The sequence below is a fragment of the Genypterus blacodes genome, unplaced genomic scaffold (assembly GCF_046128005.1).
Source record: "Genypterus blacodes isolate CSIRO-AG114 ecotype Tasmania unplaced genomic scaffold, CSIRO-AGI_Gbla_v1 ptg000106l_1, whole genome shotgun sequence".
Taxonomy (NCBI): domain Eukaryota; kingdom Metazoa; phylum Chordata; class Actinopteri; order Ophidiiformes; family Ophidiidae; genus Genypterus; species Genypterus blacodes.
In genome coordinates, this window is record NW_027466910.1 from 1004570 (window position 1) to 1025782 (window position 21213).

At 46.6% G+C, this 21213-nt stretch overlaps 1 protein-coding gene across 8 annotated transcripts in view; it reads right to left on the reverse strand.

The window, feature by feature from the left end:
• Positions 1-21213, reverse strand: part of tns1b (tensin 1b) — a 123020-nt gene that overhangs the window by 22532 nt on the left and 79275 nt on the right. For 5 of the 8 annotated variants that reach the window (XM_076160495.1, XM_076160492.1, XM_076160494.1 and 2 more), the window contains 12 exons: positions 17844-17893; positions 15013-15184; positions 14634-14684; positions 14371-14493; positions 13310-13374; positions 12530-12613; positions 12087-12199; positions 11939-11999; positions 10961-11036; positions 8924-9053; positions 8355-8421; positions 8082-8203 (listed from right to left, as the gene is read on the reverse strand). In XM_076160495.1, the coding sequence (XP_076016610.1) occupies positions 8082-8203; positions 8355-8421; positions 8924-9053; positions 10961-11036; positions 11939-11999; positions 12087-12199; positions 12530-12613; positions 13310-13374; positions 14371-14493; positions 14634-14684; positions 15013-15184; positions 17844-17893 (1114 nt within the window). Of the gene's footprint in view, positions 1-8081; positions 8204-8354; positions 8422-8923; positions 9054-10960; positions 11037-11938; positions 12000-12086; positions 12200-12529; positions 12614-13309; positions 13375-14370; positions 14494-14633; positions 14685-15012; positions 15185-17843; positions 17894-20671; positions 20998-21213 lie in introns of those variants that run through there. The other 3 variants (XM_076160493.1, XM_076160499.1, XM_076160498.1) reach the window with 2 other exon arrangements.

Sequence of the window (21213 nt, forward strand, 5' to 3'; positions counted from 1 at the left end):
AGAAGCAACAACAGCAGCAGAGAAGTTTAGCTGAAGTCAATACCCATCGGCCTGAAACACTTAGTCAGATGTAAGTACAGGAACTTTTTCACTTAATGCACACTTTCCCTGCAGTTCATTAAATATACATCAACGATAGAGTTGGATCGATGTGTGTGTGAGTGCAAAGTTGCTACCAAAGAAGAAACAAAGGACATGACGATGGTGGACGACTTGAAGCAAGAAAAAGACAATCATTGGTGTCAATACAGAGAAGGTCACCTTCACCTTCAAAGTTCTGATGAATACACGTTCATCCTATATTAAAGACAACATATAGATTTCTGTAGACTTATTCTCCTATAGTGATCTACTTTAAAAATTATGAACTTGCTTTAATATGCAAAAAAAACAATTCCACTTCTGTTCTTACTTACTGTAGCACGTCTGTGTACACTGAGTGAAAACAGGCCAGGTATTGCCTCTTTTAAGCCTCCAATTACAATGACATAAACATGCTATAGAGTTAATGAACCAATAGAAACACAGGCTTTCAGGTCAGATCCCATGTCTGTAGATGAGTTTGACACTTCACCACTTCATGTTCAACAAAAAGAAGAACGCGTCCAATTTAAATGTATGAATGTATGTATTGGCACCTGCTCTCCAACTAATGCACCAATCAATATCAACTCCTGTCAACACATGTAAAATTGACACACACACACAGACACTCAGGCATTCCCACACCGTGCATCTCAGCCAGCACAGTCTGTACACACAGCGTTATGTTTCATTCTGGACGATGTCGTGTCTCAGGAAAAGCCATCAGCGGCCATTAGCGGCAGAGTTACTTGAGGAAAAGAATGTTAAGGGCCAAACGAGGAGAACGTCTGATGAGCTGGCTGCCATGTAAAGGACTGCAGGTGAGGAGAAGCTTTGATGGAGGCAAATGTGGCTTGGATTGACTACACAGAGCCAGAGAAGCTTTACAAACCACATCATTTTCCCCCCAAGCCTTGATAGTTAATGCAGATCCACCTCAAAGAAACTCTTAGTCAACTCCCATTCTGATCAACACCCTGCTAAACGGTTCTTCCTCTTGACCAGCACCGCCGTGCCACTGGACATTCAGGATCATTTGAGTGCATCGAGTAGAGACTCTCCTCTACAGGATTAACCCAGATGAAGGTGCACAAAAGAGGAATATGGCCCTGGAAACATAACATAACAGTGCTTTTTCAGGCCCTTTTCTATTGAAGTGTAGTGGATTGGAGTTTGAAAGGCCTGGAGAGACTGGGGTATGAATAGAGCTCTCTTTAGGACAAAAGTAAGAACAGTGAAGGAGAGGCCACAGTTCCCAGCGGAGCCCAAACTAGTTCCCCTGCATGCAAGAACCGAGTCTCTTTCCCTTGTAAAACTCATCCCCCGTGTCCATCCGCCCCTTGGCTCAGAGCCGGTCTATTCAGCCAGCCAAGTGACCCATGCAGAGAGACGCCCAGGGCCAATAACACCCCAAAACAAGACAGTGGTGCCTAATAAAGTGCAAGACTCTTTAAGAATCTTTGTCCTCTTTCTTGTTTTCTCCACCTTGTTTTCTCAGGGTTTTCCAAAGTCTGCCAAGTGCAAGCGCAGTTACGCTGCCGTTCAGCTGAGGGAGGCCAAAAACACAGAGAGAGAGAGAGAGAGAGAGAGAGAGAGAGAGAGAGAGAGAGAGAAAGAGATAGGGAGAGAGAGAGAAACAAAAGGAGACAGCATGAGATGAGAGAAAAAAAAGAGAACAAGTGTCTGTGCAAACCACTTCAAGCATGAGGTCACCTGTGCGGCCAGACGGTGAAATCCCATTGTTAACAAATCCTCACCGGCAGCGCTTTCATGTCGTGAGCAGTTACAATCACAGCCAAGGACACGGCAATAAGAAATGGTCTGGCCAACTCAAAGTTTGTCTGTCTCTGTCTCTGTCCTCACCACTTCATTCTTTCGCGTTAGCTAGCTAGCCACATGTATGGGAGTTAGTTGGCTAGCTTGGAAAATCTTGCTAATCTAGCTAAGCAACGCCCTTGGTCAAGATAGCATGGTTTCTGTAGTTTGCCCTAATAAAAATACAAAGAACACTTGTGGAAACTGATTCTCATTAACTCCATCTTGACTTTGCTTGGCATTTTAAGCCAGGTCAGCTGAGTACAGACGACTAGAGAGCAAGACAGAGACAAAGACAGACAGAAAGACAGAGAGAGAGACAGAGAGCTGGACTGTCTGAACTGGAACTGGAGCAAAGCTGTAACCAGGAAGACGTCACAAGTCACCCATTTATTCCCACACGTTAGGAGCTGAGGATAACTCTCTAACACTTCTTTCACTCAGGAAAGAACTGAGGAAGAATCAAGCATTTCTTCCAGTTAGGTCCCAGATATAAGTGTAGGCTAATGGCTGAAACTGAGCCAAAACTATCATGGACTCAAACTTGCCCACAGTAGTTGTCCTCCAGCGGAACCCCCTGTCCCTGTGCCCCCGCGGCCAGCTTCCAAAACCAGGACACTGCTAAACACAAGCCGCTTGTTCTCTCCTCATATTCTGACGCGACCTTTTCCAAAAGGGCTTTCATTTTTCTGTCTCTGCCCGTTGCGCAATGTGAGCAGCATAAAAAGAGAGTCAAAGCTGAATCATCGGCCCAAAGCCTCTCCAACAGGCCCGAACCCTCTCCGATGGGCCTAAAGCCTCTCCAAGCTTCTCCACAAAGCACCAGACACATCGTTGCATTTCACTTAGCCACCTCGGCAAGGAACATCGTGTTCAGATGAGATCACGCCATCGTGTGCCGAAGGGATGATCAGTGTCAGTGTTGGAGAACTCAAAGAAACACCGCTTACAGGTTTAACCTTCAGGGGGAAAGAAGTTCATGCTACAGGGCCGAGAGCGACTCCACACCAGCGTCACTGCCACACAAACAGATCTTCCCCCGTGACATAAATGTGAACAAGTAAGAACGTGATTAGTTTAAGGGCAAATTTGAGATCAAGATCTTTATTTTTGGTCCTAAGAGTGCGAGAGAGAGAGAGCAAGATGTGCAAATTAGCTTCAGCTGAATGATCATTAATCAGGAATCATCCAGGACTCTCGACTGCCAGTTTTCTAATTTAGTTGCATTTATAAATCACTTTGCATCAGTTTGGATTGGAGCAGTAATGCTTCACTGCTACATCTGGTTCTTGAATCAGTCCTACAGGGTTCTTGATATTTCTTCACTTGAGATTCAGAAGGTCTCAGCAGTGATGTCACTCACTTGTGTATCAACAGCAGGATTATGTAACACGTGCGACCCCACCCTCCTGTTTACCGCTCAGCAGACGACACAAACGCAGACCTAAATTTGACTTCGGTGGTTCAAAACAAATTCCTGCTGTAAGAACATAAAGTGTTTCTTAGGTTCAATCTATAGATCCTCTCTCCCTCTGACTGAAGGCTCTGTTATGCCTCCCTGCACATAATCTGATTTTTGTTATGATCGACTAAATTCAGAGTTGATGGATGACAGGAATCGACAGGAATCTTTCATTGGCAGATTGTTGCTATATGGGCTTAGGAGAGGACATGAACCAGGTGAGGAAATGGCCAAGGTGACTCCTCCCCTTTCCATCCACTGTGCAGAACGCAAAACAAAAACATGGCAGTAGCTTTACCAGCTACTAAAGACCAGAACTCCCAGCATGAGAACGCAAGCTTGTTAAATTTTTGCTCCAACATGAATCGTTTTTGCAGATCTGATTTATTGACGCTTCAACGACGACAGTGTGCAAACAGATACACTGTAACTTACACTAACTTCAACTGTAACTTAGTGACATCACACTGCACTTTAATCCAGTTGTTTTGGTAATGAATGATTCCACGGCGCCACTTCATAGAACGTGTAAATCCCATTAAACTGATAACCACAAACAAAGCCATACACAGCTTTTCTTGATATTGGATAAAAGGATTTGGAAAACATTGAATTGAAGCTTTTGTAGCCTGACTGAAGCAGTGAACGTACCAAGGCACTCAGGATAACAAACAACCGGATGTCAATAAGTAATTGAACACATGACCAGATGAAGTGAAGATCAAGTTCATCATCTACAGCCCTCAGCACATTACTCACATGTCACAGACGTCTGCTGCTCAGCGTGTGTGGCAACTTTTCTCTCCAGCAGCAGAAGCTTCACGGCTGAACGCTTCGCCGGGAAAACCGACGACCTCGGCGACTTGGCGCCAAATCCAGGAGGAACGGGCCAGAGACAGAACTGAAGCGTGTGTCTCTGAGCGAGTCCCGTCTCTGTGCTGAGCGTAGCAAAGCTCAAACCCACACTGACATTCTCTGTCACTCCTCCTCCCGTGACCCTGCGCACAAAGGGAGCTTCACAGTTTGAGACTTTAACTCCTCCGTCTCCTCGCAGAGGGAGAGACTAGCTGTGGTGGTGCGACGGGACAATCTGAGACTGAACGGGCCCGACAAAAGCTCAGAACCACGACAGAGACGCAATACTGAAATGAGCGCCAGGAGACGAGCCATTGCTGTTGGTTTTCCCCCCAATCTGACAGCTGCATTAGTCCATCAGAACTAAGAATATAAGGTTCTGTGTTTGTGTTTGTTTTACTGCTCACAAGCTCTCTTCAATCTTCAATATGAGCCACGTGTGAGCAACTAAATCAGGACTGGATCACCTTGGTGTGAAAATGTAAGACAGACCTCTAAATCTCTCATTCCTCTCCCCCCCCCCTCTCTCTCTCTCTCTCTTTATCTCATATCCTCCCAGTTATCCCAGTAATGCAGTGGTGGGGTTTGGCAGGCTGAATCCATCGTGGTAAACAACAGGACGAGGTGCCGTCACTTTGCCGAACGGCCGCCTATATCCATTCAATGTCCCTGGGCCATGAGGTGACAGGTCGGCAGAGATCTAAACCACTTAAAAGAGCTCTGAGCGTGTGGCTTTAATCTCCGTGGGTACGAATGGGAACAACCGGCCAAAGAATTGACAGCATTGGTTTTGCAGCCGCGCTGTGGGGCTCAGAGATGAAATACAGATCGGATGATAACACGCAGAGGTGAGAGCTGCCAGGACACAGCTGAGCGTCACCAGGACCTAACCTGTCCAAACAAATCAAACCAGAGGAAACAAAGAGATCTACTGTGATCTACTATTTGTATGGAGAGGACGCTGGCTTGTGCACCCTCAGTGTTGTAAGTTGTTGTTGTTGTTTGTTGCTAAAATCATTAAACTCCCTGTGATGAAACAGACCCACAGCAGCTGCATCTGTTTTGAAGGAATGATCAAAATGAAGCCCCAACGTCAAACCAAACGACCACACAGCCAGCTGTTACACAACATCGATCCCAAAGACTCACATGGACTCTAATCTGAGGCTTCATGCAACACATCCATAAGCTAAGAGGACAGAAACTTCATTTGTCACCGCCACTTTAACTCAGAGAAGGAATTTAAACTCCCACCAACCATAAAACCTTTTTATATCTCAACTCTTGTGACGATCCTCCTTTCTCCTGGGCCGGCGCTTGAAGCGACTCGGTCTGAGGAGCTAATTTTCTTTTCAGCGCTGACTAACGAGCGTGGAGCCGCTCAACGCATTTAATTACAGTGGAAACGCCAGCGCTCCCGTTTCCTGGAAACGCTGCCATCTTCCCCTGAGAGGTGGTGCAGCTCTTCACATGCCTGTAGCCACAATCACGCTCCCTGTGCACGCTCAGAATGTGTGTGTGTGTGTGTGTGTGTCAGAGTAAAGTCACTGCACAAAGGCTTCTACAGGCCCGGGTTTGAAGTCTTATCGAACACTCCAAAGCTCAAGTAGCTGAATAAGAGCTTGTGTCTGCGTGTGTTTGTGGTTACATGTTTGTTCATGTGGGTTTGCTCATGTTTATCTTTCATACATGACTCTGTGTGTGTGTGTGTGTGTGTGTGTGTGTGTGTGTGTGTGTGTGTGTGTGTGTGTGTGTGTGGAACTATAAGTGTACAATTCCATGAAGGTTAAATGCAGCCTTTACCGTAGTATCACCGTCAGGACAGAAGGCAACATGAGCCTGTCTGGACTGGGATAGGCTGAGATAACTTACACACCAACACAAGCATGAAACCACACACACACACACACACACACACACACACACACAAACGCGCGCACACACGCGCACACACACACAGAAGCCTCACCTCCGCTGGAACAGAATGAGATGAGACTTATACCTATTCTATTTTAGCGAGGCCTATTTCAAGCGGCCCCCAAGTGTGAGGATACACACTTTATGAGCAGCGATAAAAGGTAGCCAGGTGACCTCTGACCTTCTGACAGTTTGGGAGACCAAAGAGAGCATTCAGGGGGAAAATGGAGGACATTAAATACATTTAAGAGAAAAGTGTGTGTGCCATTTTGTGTCACTACCCTGGATACAAGCTTCCATCATCTTCTTCATCTTCTTCAGTCCATTTGTGTTTAGTAGGTTGGAACATTCTGGAGATATCTGCCGCCTTAGATTAGAAGCTTACAGATGATCCCTGTTGTTATTTCTTCTACAGCACAGAAGTTATGCACGCCACAATAAAAGCTAAACTCATCTGGTGGTTTCCTCACAGAGCCGTGTTATGCTATAATGACGGCAACGCCTTGTAAAATCTATTTTGCTCGGCCGCTGGCGTTCCTTTCATTTCCCTGCACTGTATCTCTATGAAACATCCACGCTCAGCCTCTCGGCCTTATGGGGCGACATCATGCAAAAATGATGACAAAGGGAACCCAGAAGTTATGACAGGAAAGGCAACAACTGACATATTAGTATCTAAATAAACGTATAACTTCAAATCGAGCTTTCAGTGGCTTTGATGGTCCCACTTTAAGGCCTACACACACACACAGAGGGTCCCCACATGGTTCAGACCCCCCTGGAACAACAGATTCTCTCAGGGCGTGGCATTGCTTCCTTTTTTGGGTGGCACAGGAAGTAGCACTTTGGTCAGAGTGACCGGCGCTCCCTGAGCAGGCAGCCGAGCCTGTGGCCGGGCCCAGGAATGTCCATCAGGTCCCACAGGACTTCTGGGCTCCCTGCGGTCCCAGGATTTCACCACAGATGAATTCAGAGGGGAGCGAAGCCTCGGCTCACACTCAACACTTTATTTACTGTTTGCAGCGGAGAGCAGCGTGAAAACCTGGCTTGACCTTTTGACATCTTGACTTGATTTGATGTTTCTGCACATCGCTGCATTCAGATTGCTGTCATATAGATTTCTATGACATGAAACTCAAACCAACAACCACAGCTGAACACTTAATCACTAACAACTTACTACTTCACTTTTAATGTGTGAACTTCAGGAGTGGATCTCAGTTCAGTCCTGTTAAGTTGGAGGTGAATGTGTGTGAAGCTCTTTAAAGGGAGACAGGCTGACACTCAGAGGACACAAAGACCTCTGTGACACAGGTCAGCACGGTGACAGGCTGTGTGTGTGCGTGTGTGTGAGAACGAGATTAAAATAGCCTTCCCTAACTCCTCTCACTCACTTTAAATTGCATTTTCACACTCACATTTACAGCCACTGTTAATTTAATTTGAGTTGACCTTTCACCTCAGAGGTCCTGACTCCTTTTTTACTCTATGTCACTAAACATGAATCCCAGATTGATGAATGAGCTGATGGTGGAGGTGTGTTTGCTGTTCTGGCCCTCAGCCTGGGTGTAACTGCAGTGGGATTGAGGCGTAATTGAGTGGTGTCATTAGCGGCTGTTAGTGACTGTGGAGAAGGAGAGTAATTAACACCTTGTTAACTTTACAGCACACGAGGGGGCGGAGACAGCGGCTCAGCTATCTTTGTGTGGGTGTGTGTGTGTATGCGGCCGCTCGTGTGTGTGATTCTTGAGCGTGTAATTTTCAATTTCCCTGTGTGTGCTACCAAAACAGAGTTATGACTGTGAGGGTCAGAGGGTCCACACCCGGTCAGGCTCATTCAGGAAGAGCAAGTCAAACACATCTTTCTGCTGTAAGATCGTAATCGACCCACACACAGACACACACATCCACAAAACGGGGAGCAGTCTGTTATTGAACTTGTGCTCACCGTCTGTTGTGTCCTCGCAACCCTGGTTGAAGTTTTCGTAGGAGTCCCAGCGGATCAGGGGATCTTGGGTGTTGTAGTCGACGGATACGCTCGGCCCGTTCTCCAGGTGATCCATACCTGAGCCAGGAGGAGGAAGAGGAAGAGGAAGTGAACACAAATATCCTCTGGAGGTTTTGACTAATTTAGTTGCCGTTTACTTAAGTGTCTAAGCAGTCGATTCAGAATCAATAATTGAGTTTATAATGTGTGTTAACCACCTTTAAACTGTTATTACCATTTATTTTCTCTGGTCCAAAGGAGAATATAAACTCCACTTTTCCGTATTCTGGAAACCTGTCGTCTGTACGAGGGAAACAAAAGATTAAGAAGAAACAGACGATCAGAGAATTAACACAAACAAACACATGATTAATAGGACTTCCAGGTTGCACGAACTAAATGCCATAGCCCCGACTGTCCACTGAGTGGTGCTGTGGCACAGGGCACATAGACACAGTTACAGGCTTTAAACAGAGGGGGCGCCGTCCTGCCTCTGTAAAGCCCCTTACCCCGAAATAGAGCGTCACAGACCGCACAGACAGAGCGGCAGAGCTGTAAACAGCAGCAGAGGTAAACAACTATAATTTAGCAATAAAGGTTGGATTTGCAGGAGTAATTTTCCACCAGACTTAAGTGGTTAAACTGACTCATTACACATTTAATGAAAGATTTAACTTGCAAATGAATAATTTACAAGCACAACACCATGTAGAATTTGTAAAATAAGGAGTTTATGTGGTAAGATTCTCTGTGGACACACTGGAGACTCTGCTGCCTGCCTGCCTGCCTGCCGTACGTCTCACCTTTAAACGTTTCATCCAGCTCATCTTTCCCAAACATGATCCCCAAGTCGTGAACGGCGCATGTGTGAAACTGGACCCTGAATATGACGTCTCTGGACGGGCTGCGGTAACGCTTGTGATAGCACTTCAGCTGGAGAGGAGAACAAGAGAGAAGAAGAGTTATTATCTGCACACAACCGCGAGAGAACAACTGAGGCACAAATGAAACATGAATATTCAGCGTATATGACAGAACAAAGATTACATTATGGGGAAAATAGTTTCTATATGAAGTGAACACAACATGAAATGATCTTTGTGGAACAGGAGCCAGAGAAGAGCCGTGTTGATTCATTGCTCGTCCTTTAACCAAACTGGCGCATAGGCAGAAAAGGCATTTAGGGCTTTTTAAATGTATAGCCCTATTAATGTATAGCCTGATTCTCACACACACACACACACACACACACACACACACACACACACACACACACACACACACACACACACACACACACACACACACACACACACACACGTTATTATCCAAAGTGTCTCTGTATCAACACAGGAGCTTTAACAGCGCCACTAAAACTCAACACCGGAAAATCTTCTCTCTCTCCCCTGATGGGCGGCCGGGACCCGTCCGTTCTTTACGAGGACGTCACATTTACCTTCAACCTAAACACGCCGCCAACAGACTGTGGCAATAAGTCTGAAATACTCTCACGTACTCCAATAAAAAGGTATTCAATACTTTACTTCGAATTCCATCCATGTTGCTCCTGTTAAAGTTACTTTCATACAATTCAGACTGATGTCCGTGTGAGTTTCCCTCCATTCATCTATCTGCTGTTCTTGCAGGGAAGCAAACGAGACCAAGATTTATGAGATTCCCCAAATATAAACAAAAACATCTAGGATTTAGGAAGAGAAAAAGGGAAAAAGTCCTGTGGCTCTCTGGGATACGCTGTACCTCCCACTGAGGGCTTCATTACACGAGAAAAACAACGCCACCCGGCCAAGTTGGAGAACAAAAACATTCATTTGAAGCTCATGTCCTGCCTTTGGAACGCAACACTCGGAATCAATCACTCTCACACGGCAAACACACCTCTCTGCTTCGCTGCACAGTTAATGCTTGGATCACCTCTGATGTAAACGTTGTGTACACAGTGTTCACTTGTTTATGGTGATGTAATTCATAAGGAATGTGTGTGTTCACAGATGTTTGAACGTGAATTGGACTTAAATTGTGTATTGAAGTATCTGTTACTTTTACTGTTACATGATTGACAGTGGAATCAAATTGCACCAGTAGGGGGCGCTACAGAGACATTTAAGGATTCCTATCAGGCTGTAAAAAGGATTTCAACTAATACTACAATGGTCAACTTAAAGAAATAATATCTTTCTTCATCCCAGCCCTGAATGCAGCAGCAGCAGGCGCCATGGCGACCAACATCACTTCCATGACCATTAATGCCACAAATCACACTGTGAATGGTACCAAGCATCAGCTGAGGCATTGAACAGAATCCATTAGCTGCTCATTAATAAAGGATGAGATGTCGGCTCAGCTTTGGGGCCAAAACAGAAGCATCAAATACAGGAAGTGCCTCTCTGAAATCCGTCTCACTAAATAAGGACTTTCAGGACATTTTTGTGTGTGTATCATTATGGCTACTGGAACTACTTGCAACAATACTCTTAAGTGTTGCAAAGTACTACATGGGTGAGGTTTCCGTCCGGATGCAAATAGATTTTACAAAAGAACCAAAATGTAAAAGCTCGCTGCCACTTGGACATCAGATTTTCCAGCGAACTCACTGAGTACTAATGAGCGTCTATAAACTGAGGCGTAGGACCCACGCCAGCGTCTTCCCCCAGGCTTTTATGGTGCTCTTTATTCCGTGTTTGGATGCTATAAACTGCTGCAGCACAAACACTGTATACATGCAGTAAACACTGGGAAAGAACCAACAACAGGATTCCCTCATTCCTACTAAACTGTGAGAATCAGAGCACTTCCCTGGAAGGTCTGCTGCTCATGCTTACCAGGATGTCACCTTTCAGAAGAAGCCCGGGCTCGATGGTGATGCAGATGCTCGTCTGGCTGTCCCCCTGAACGTTACTGCAAAGGAAACACAACATTTCCGTTAACAGGCCTCAAGACCTCCATGAATTCAGCTGAGAACGATCAAAGTACAACACGTACAACGTCAACAACAACCTCACAGGCGATCTCTGGGTGAAATCATCCAACAACTATCCCTCATTTGCTTTAACAAGTGGCCATGACAGCGATTTGCCACGACCGACCTGCGCAGATTTTGGAGGAATTAGTGTCTAACATGATTGTGGGAGTGTGAGTGTGTGAGAGTGTGAGAGTGTGAGAGTGTGATCAAAGCATGGAGACGTGCTAATAGGGAGCATGTGAGAGAAAGCGGGGAAGAAATGTGATTTAGGGTTTAGAGGGGACGGCGGTCTGGAAGAGGCATGTGCTCTTAATGTGTCACGCTTAATTCACACGTACGCTTTTAAAGTGTGTGAGGCCACCAGGCTGTGATGTTTCAGAGTGAAGTTTTCCCTGCATTGAATCCGAATTCTTGACATTGGCTAAACTGCTGTCATCGTCTAACTGCTCCTCCTCCTCCTCCTCCTCTCCTCTGCCATGTTTACCTCCCAAACCCCGACTAAAATCCATTGAATCAATTGTTTCCTGTCTGCTTGTGGGATCTTGTGGGGTCCTCTGGCAGGAAGACCCCCAGGCGTCCACACACATGCCTGCTCGGCCGTTTCATTGGCTCTCTGGCAACACATAACACAACACGGGGTTGTCGGATCTAAAGCAGCTGGGGGCGAGCACACCGGGGCAAACAGGCAGGAGAGGTGATGTGTGTGTTTGTGTGTGTGTGTACAGGGGGACAGGGGCGTTAGGGGAGAGGCTATAAAGCAAAATCATGGTTTTATTATTGAGCCATTAAAAGCTCGCGATCCCTGAGATCCTGTAAAAGCAGCGGAGTGAAGACTTACTAGATCCCAGATGTGTAGACGGGCTGCATGGCCTGGTAGATTTTGAGAAAAGGACGACAACCTGGAAAAGGATGAAGACAAATGGATCAGAAAGATGGGGAGCGTCTGTGAAACGTTCCCCCGGTGCGTTTGCGTGCCTGAGCGTTACCTCCTTTTGCCTCGAAGCTGGGGATGCCGTGCATGATGACGTGGTGAAGGAACAGAGGCTTGTTGTTGATCTTGATGTGTCCAGAGAGCAGACCGCTGAAGTACTGCACATACCTGAGCGAGGAAGAGGAAGAAGGTGAGGAAGGTGAGGAAGGCAGAGGAGTCAACGGTTTCTCTCCTATGCATCATTTTCTGCTGAACTCATTTCACCGTGTGAGTTGAAAGACCTCAAACGCTGCAGATGAGTTATTATTACTTTAAACACACGCAGCATATCTGTTTCTGCAGCATTATGTAATGCTCCTGTGCTTCAGTGTCGCTGTGGCCGATTGCATTTGGTCACGTAGGAGTTCCACATGAATGGATGTCATGTCTCAGTGAAGGACAGTGGCGTCTCTGTGGGACGGTTCACTCTGAGGTGAGAGCCGGCTCATAAACACTGACCTTCTCTGTGATGGTTGGCCCACAGGAAGCACTTTATCTTCATAGAAGCGCTTCATGGCGAACCTGTCCAGGGCCTGGTCAGCGCTGCGTTCAGACACAAAGATGTGTTTACAGTCACAGGGAAACATGTTTGCAGTATAGGAAACGTGTTTATGTAGAGATGACATCATCAGAGGAGACAGCACAGGCTCTACAAACTCTAATTTCCTCAATATCTTCATGTTGCAGCAGGAAAGCAGCCTCCACTTTCATGATGTAATGAAGTGAGGTGATTATCAGTCAGTACATGTTCTGGCATTTCCCTGCGATTACAAATCCACTTCAGACATATTTTTAAATCAGATATCCTGATAAACCCCTGATTAAAGCTTTCCAAGCCTCAAATCCTGAAGTTTGAGGATTGTTTTTGAATCTGAGCGGTTATAATCTGAGTCTTCTGATCCGACGACCTTTTTTTATTCACGTCGTATCAAACACACATCTTCAAATTCCTCCAATTCTCCTCTCCTCTGTTCCCTCTCCTCCTCCTCCTCCTCCTCCTCTTCTGTTTGTTCTTCAGACGTGAGCTCTGGGTCTTGTGACAAACATGGTGGGTGCTCCTCTACACTTTCCTCTTATCGCTCCATCGGGTTAGATTCTCTGTTTTTCCCCCGGTGCTGTGATTCCATTTCCAGTAAACGGTCGTGACGGTAAAAACAAGTTCATCCCTCTTTTGTTTGGTGATGACTCTGCACTTAAAGGCTATGTGATGTGTGTGTGTGTGTGTGATTACACACTTACCTGGCTGATATGTTGCTGTAATGCATGTAGGCTGCAACCACCACTCCTGTTCTGCCCCGGTTACCCTGGTAACACAGTGACCATGAGGTAAATAGACAATTTCTCAATGTTTCTAGTAAAAATCAACATTTTATGATGCAGAAAATGTTAAATTTCATAAAGATTATTGTAAACAAAGACAAGAAACAGCACATGGTTATTTATAGTAGAGGTTTGTTCTTGGATTGTTGTTCTCACTGAAGTCCAAGCACTTGTTCCCATGGCGATAACCGATCCCATTCATTTTACGTCTTCAAAAGAAGCGTCTCCATGAGGATCTGCATTATAAACCATCCTGGTCACTTAAGCCGCGGAGCTTACAGGATGATTTGTTGACACGTGAACCCAGCGCGGCTTACTTCCTTAGTAACCACCACAACTTCCACCCCCGCGCTCCCATCCCCAGCGTTACTCAACTCGCAGGAAAATAACACCGGTCGTTATAGCAACCGACTTGTTTACAACCTCCCCACGGGCCGGACTTAGAATGAGACACAGACATGTGAGAGCTCAGGGTCAATTCTGACGTTGCATCACAATCAGGAACACAGTGGGCTTAAAGTGAAGCGGTCCGGTCCGACATGTAGGACCTCGGCCCGGCCCTCGTGTTTGGATACACTCCTTATGGTTTACGCCAGATGAATGTGGCTCGCCGCAAGAGTATAAAGTGTTGTAAGTACATTTAGGCAACTACAGGAAAGGATTTGTCAATCCACTTTAGATGGTATTGTTACGGGTAAAAGCCTAAATAAGCCTGATCATCCTAAACCAAAGGGGAGTGGAGGCTTTACTCGGACATGAATGTTATTCTAACCCTTGTTGAGCAAAACTGAACCCAAATACCCAGACAGAGACACACACACTCACACAAACACTGCAGTAAGTGCTACAGGGGGATATCAGCTGCAGCCTGAGGGAGGGGGAGGAGGGTGGTCCTGAGCAGAGCCAGAGAGCTCCCTCTACTGGACACAACACACACTTCTACATCACAGAGCCTCCTCTGTTTTCACTCAGGCCCTCACCTTGTTGTGTATCACCACCACGTTGTGGCTGTCCGCACTGAGCCAAGTGTCCATGGCTTTGCAGATGCTGCAGATTTTATCCAGAGCTGGTGCATGGTGGTCCGGCCAGCCAAAGTCTAACACCTGGAAGAGAGAGAGAAGAGAGAGGGAGGGAGGGAGAGAGAGAGAGGGAGGGAGGGAGGGAGTGAGGGGATTGGATCAGTCCTATGTTTGTATGTAAGAGAAGAGGAGAGAAGAGGAGAGAAAACGATGGCTGCGCTTACCTTTGGATTGAGCTGGCTAATATCGAAACGTTTCTCACTGAGGTTGAAGAGCTGAAGAAGAAGAGAGAGAAGAGAAATATTGAATTTGATAATTTAGTTTAGTAACTCTGGATCTGAGGTTTTAGCTGCAGTTTCTCCTCTTATCTCCTGATTTGTAATTTCCCAATCATCCCGTGCATACAGACCTAGCTGCTGTAACTCTAACTTTACTCATGTTATCCTCCCCTCCCTCCATGTGGACGCTACAACCAACCAGTAGGAGTCACTAGTGCCGCAAGGACAAGACCGAACACGTGTTCAGACCCAGATATCTGTGGTGTTGTTCGGCTTCGGCCCCCCTTGTGATCTCAGCGAGGTTCCCACCGGATTCAACCCTCACCAGGTAGTTGTGTCCGTGTTTGGAGCGCAGCATGGAGGCCACCTCCCGCAGGTTTGCAGCATAGCTCTGCTCCTCCACGCTGCTGGGGAAGGAGACGGAGATGATCCTCTCTGTGATGTAGAGCAGGTCCAGCTCATAGTTCTCCTCCAGGGCCTGCAGCAGACTCGCGCTCCTGTTAGACGGAGAGAGAGAGAAACCTTTAACCCTCCCAGGCGGCTCGTTGTGACTGGGAGTTTGAGGCGGCAATGCTGGTCTTTCATTCCAATCCCAGTTGTTATAGAATAAACACAACACTCATTGAAGCCTGCAGAGAATAAAGATCCTTCTATGGACAAAGGTGCAACAGAACTAAAGGCCTGAGAGGCTGAAGCTTGCCTCCACATGTTCGCTCTCAATGCTGCATTTAGCACGTCGTGTTGTTTAACTTCCACAGTGTGGAAATTGATGAAGCAGATAAACATGCCAGATTAGAGAAATATGACACCGTGCAGCCCAAACATGATCAGTGGTGGGAAAACAGGAGAACAGGAGAAGTGAGACGAGGACACGCTTGACCCTGACATGGATCGAAAACCAGAGTGAGAGAGAGAGAGAGAGAGAGAGAGAGAGAGAGTCCAACCCCAAACTAAAGAATGTAATCACACATCGTTTCTCTTCCAGCTGCTGTTCACTTTCAGCGTCGCTGTTACCGAGGTGACAGATCGATCTATACACACATTCAAAATGTCGATTAGGTTTCTCCAGAAAGCGAGTGCAGCATAATGCAAAGTGTTGTGGCCAAATGAAGGCGACGTGGGTCCAAAAATGCAATATTTACCCGGCTGCCTTCTCTGATTTCCCCTTACAGTTTGGCTTCAGATGAACGCCTGCAGGCTCGACCAATGGCCTGTCATGTTTCATTCAGGTCTCTATATAACGCTCAAGTGAGAGAGGATGGATTTTCATATTTGGGTGAAGGATCCCTTGAAGTGCTTTCCCTCCCTTGGTGGACTGAGCTGTCCGCTCCACACGTGTGGAACATCTACAGAGGCAATAAAGATGTTGATGAGGGTGAGGCTCCAGACTGAAACATATTTCCCACATTTGTGGACTGTGAGTAATCCCTGAGGGGATTGCTCATATGTCTGGGACAAGGGATCACTCCAGCTTTACTAACCTGCTCCGTACATCTGGACCCACTCAGAACCTGCTTACTGGAACGCATTCATCACCGATTCCTTTATTATTACTTCTTTTACCTTTTTACCAATCTGTTTGTCCCTTTCTCTTGTTTCACCTCTCTCTCTCTCTCTGTCTCTCCCCCTCTCTCTCTCTCTCCCTCATCCTGTGTTACTCTTTCCACCTCCCTCTCTGTCTTTTCCTCCAGGCCCGACGCAGACCTGAGGTTTGGTCCGGTTCCAGATCCACCAGCATGCAGCACTGACCGACTGAGCCAACCAGCACCAACCTGCTTCTCATCAGCCGGAGAGATGAAGCAATTGCCTCTTTCTCTCTCTCTGCGTATCGCGTTTGGCGAGCGGCGTGTTATCGCCGCACGCTCAATTTCAGCGCTGCAGTGATCGCATTTGTGCATTTGGACAAACACCAAGTATGATCCATGTATGATTTATCAGGAAACCCGAGACATGAAGCTGTAAAAGCAGCACTCTGGGTATTTATGACTTAACAAAGAACACAAGCAGGGTGTCCGTCAGTGAGTGGGTGCCAAGGCGTCAGACATGGACGAGCTCTGCGTCCTTCAAACCTTACACACAGAAACATCACAGCCTGTTCATGGCTCCAGTGTGTGGAAGAGGTTAAATAAAGAGCATGACACAGAATCTGCTCATGTGCCTCTTATTTTAAATGTCTCACAGTAAATGTGCGTCTATATGAGCGCTTACTTTCCCCTGATTAAAGCCATAAACCTGGAAACAGCAGCTTTAACTTGTGTTTCACAACAGCACTGGGATGAAACTTCCAAGTTTTTTAAAAGTGAGCAGCAAGCAGCCTGGAATGACCTTAGAATAGAGCAACCTAATGTTGTCTTCCTCTTGAGTTGCAACAGTGACGCCATTCAGCTTATGTTGCTTTTAGGTTTAGTTTTGGATGTGTTGTTTATGATGTCATGTGTTACGTAACGTCTGTGTAGTAAAGCTCTGCACGTCCTCCATACAGATAAGAGATGAGTGTGAGTTATGACCGTGCTGCAGCTTTAAAGGGCCTCTGCTTATTCATGTGTGTGGAAGCTCTGCGCTCTATGTTCTCTGGATCTAACCGGGCTGGATCAGGTTTTACATAAAGCTGTGTGACTGTTGGCTTCTATGAGGGAATAAAAGTGTCAGTAAAAGGTTACAGCAGTGATTCTGAAGTGATTGATGAGGAATTTTGCTAATTAATTACACAGTGGATGTCTGTGAGTCCCCCGGGACGGAGAGACGGAATATCTTTGTGTCCAACTAAAGTGTCTGAGGTCCAGTTCAGAGTTCAACCGCAGGGCTTGTTGTGTTGTTAGTTCTCTTGGTAAATTCCAAAAATATCACGTTACGTAATAACTTTTCAATTTCGAAAGTTCACATCTCAGTGCTGGAGGACGGTTGAGATAAGAGCAGCACAGTCTGAAGATAGACTCACTGACGGGGACCAGGGAACGAATCGGACCTTTTATGGTTCATTTGCTGTTGTGAGTAAACATTAAAGATCAGCTGCCCGAGGAGAGGAGAGGAGAGGAGAGGAGAGGAGAGGAGAGGAGAGAGAGAGAGAGGAGCGGAGAGAGAGGAGAAGGTGGGAGAGGAGAGGAGAAGGTGGGAGAGGAGAGGAGAAGGTGGGAGAGGAGAGGAGTGGAATCCTACCTTGAAGGTCTGCGCCGTGACTCTACGCTCTTTGAGGATTTTGTCGAGCCCTGCAACGACAATAAAACACAAATCTTCAACAACAGTGCATTAAAAGCTACATTTACACTCAAATGAACATCAATCAGTGTAGTTTGCTCAGACTCGTTTTGCAGTGACATCAGACTTTGACACTGCTGATCTGTGACGTCACTTGGACTTAAACCTCTTGTGACTTTGAAAGACTTGAAAATTCCCCAAGGACATTTTGTAGTAACATGTATGTATTCATCAAATTCTATGGTTTCTGGTATGCGAGTGTGAAGTTCAGGGCCGGTGCCGTGACTTGAGGCTTCTATGTGAGCTTTAATCAAACACAAGCAGCCTGCTGATGCTCTCACACGCTCTCACACGCTCTCACACACTCTCACACACTCGCTCTCTGTGGAGGATCAGTGATGGGTTTGCGATCGCACTGCTGCATGAAACAGAATGTCAGGCTGATTCTCTCCATGTGTTTGTCCAACAAATGCTGGAAGCCGTCTGCAATTTAGCATTAATAACAACCACCGCTCTCTCTCTTCCATCATATCCGCCAAGTCTAAATCTTTCTGACTTTCCCACCACTTCTTAATAACTTGATACACGCAGGCAGATGTGTATCATTTGAAATGAAACATACAAATTCAGAACCTTGGGAGTTTGATTCTACTTTAATAGATTTTAATGGGGGTCAAACCCGATGTGAGTGCAGTCTCAGGTGGAACAAAGCAGTGAGGCCCTGGCGGAGGAAGTGCTGCTGAAGGTGATTGACTGCGTTTGGCTCCAGCGTGCCTGGCCTGCCTAGACCAAACACCCCCACCCCTCTGTAGGAAGGGGTCAAAGGGCGTGCAGACTTGTTCACTCCCCTGCAGTGTGAGGGTCACGTGGACACAGGGGGGAGGGGGGGGCTGTTATCTATCATCATCCATTAGATCCGACTGGGGAAGCTACAGGCCGGTGTCAAGAGCAACGCTTGGCCATGAAGTTCAGCCTGTTGAGTTTGATTCAAGGTCTAGATGCAGGATTCTATACAGCTTCTCTTCCAAGTGGCCCATAGCTCATACTAAAACTACCTGCATGTGCAAACAATGGTTTAGTTTCCAAGATGAGGGAAAACGAAATGCTGCTCTAGATGCAAACGAGCCAGAGATACAACATCTTAAACCTTATTGCCCTCTGAAGCATCTTTAAAGCTCTGCAATGACTTAGTGGAGCTTTAAGGCGAAGAGGAAGGATTGTAGCATGGGTTGCATTCAAAGCTTTGCTCCAACAATCTTCGATAACTGATTGATTGTTTTACAGCCTAAACTGGCACGCAACTTCTGCAACGGTCCTCCAGTCTGAGCCTTCATCCTCCATCTCTGTTGATGGAGCGTCACTGCTGGTTGTTTACATCGCTGGTATACAAAGTAAGGAAGTGCTGCATTTCACGCTGTGTCAGGGTAACAAATTCACATTTCAGCACATGAATGTTGATGCCATGAGCTTTCTTTCACTGTTTACATGTTCAGAACACACATTCTTTCAGAGCGGGTAAACATGGCGTCACACACATTCAGAACACATGAAGAAGACATTTGGCACCTGGTTCTATCCCAGAGAACAAAATGAATCCAAACTAATCCTATGCACTTTTCCTGCATCTTTCCTCCACATTACAACTCCGGTGATCACATTAGCCTTTGGCCTCCGCCTGAGACAAACACAAAGCCCCCCCGTCCCCCCCCGTCCCTCCTCTGTCTGCGTCTTGGACTAAACGCTTCAGCATGTTTCAATTGGGCTATAAAGTGGAGACCATTACCAAAAAGGAGGACGGAGATCAATGAGAGAGAGAGAGACGGCCTGAGAGTGAAGGCTGGGGAACGTGTGCAACAGAGTGACACCTCCATCCATCAATCTAGAGCCTGTTGTGCTTTAAAGAAGTAAAAACATCCAAACTTGTTCCTGTTCTTATGTTCATCCTTTTAAGTCCAAAGTAGGATTTAGCTCCTATCAGAGTTCAAAGTATAAACAAACTTGAGACGCTCCAACATGCAAACAAAGAAATACAACATCGTCATCAAGCCAAGGGAGAGAAACCGTCGAGTGGATGAGGTCGCTTAAGATGGAAGCTGATTCATACTTTTCACATCTAATTGGTTCAAATTGGTACTCAGTGTTTTATGAGTTCCGACGTTTAAGTGAAAATGCAACCATCCGGCTAAATGAAGGCATGGCCAAGACGCTCCGGTCAGTAAGAAGAAGGTAAACCACATCATGACAGCCTCGGCTTCTGCTGCAATGACGCAACAGTTATAAATACACAAACACAACTTCTTCTTTTGGATCGCATTCAGAATCCAACGGCTCTCTGACATCATCATGCAAATTCCTAAACAACTGCAAGACCAAGAACTTGCATCAGGGGGGGAGGGGGGCGAGGTAGGGGGTGAGGAGTGGGGGTGGCGGTCCTGCAGGCCTGTTTCCTGATGAAAACCATCTGGGGAAGTTGACTTTACAAGCAGGCCATACAAATTAACCATCTGAGAAAGAGCGCGGGAGCGAAGGAGGGAGGGGGGAAGGGAAGGAGAGAAGGAGGGGAGGAAGGGTTAAACAGAACTTAGAGAAGGACGGAGAGACGTGGAGGGGGGGCTGGTAGAAAACAGAAATCCAGAAAGGAAAGAGAGGCGACAAATTCATAGCGAACGAGGAGGAAAACAGCTGAAGGAGCTGAAAGGTGAAGAAAGCAGGAAGCCCAGGAACGTGCCAGGTGAGCCTCCATCCTCACAACGTTTGAGTCATCAGCCAATCACTCCATCGCCTCCTACCTTCCTGAAAAGGTAGCCGGTACTCCATCGCCACGCTCCCCTCAGGGAGGAGAGACGTCTCCTCAAAGACCCTCCTTGGCTCATCTCTGGAGAGCTCTACCTCTCTCTCTCTCTTTCCTTCTCTCGCTCGCTCTCTGCCTCTTACTCACTCCGCTCTGACTGGAAGTGAAGTTTCCTCTACGAAACCTCTCCCTATACTCTCACAAGCGGAGGAGGAGAAGAGGAAGAAGCAGGAGAAGAAGAAAAAAAATCCACGAGGGCTCTATTTTGAGCAGCTGCCTCCAAAGTGCCACTGCAGGTTTAGAGGAACTCCTCCACCACGCCGAGCGCTCCGCGTCTCACTGCTCGTCTCACTGCTCGTCTACTGGGTTGTTCTCCCTCTCTCTCCCTCTCTCTCGTTCTGTTCCTCTCTACTTGTCACCCTCTCCTCCCACTCTGCTCCCATCATGTTATCTCTCAGCCCCCCCTCATATTCGCCTTCCCCCTCCCTCCCGCTCTTTCTCATCTGTGTTTAGGCTCTAAATTGCTCACCCTAACTTTGT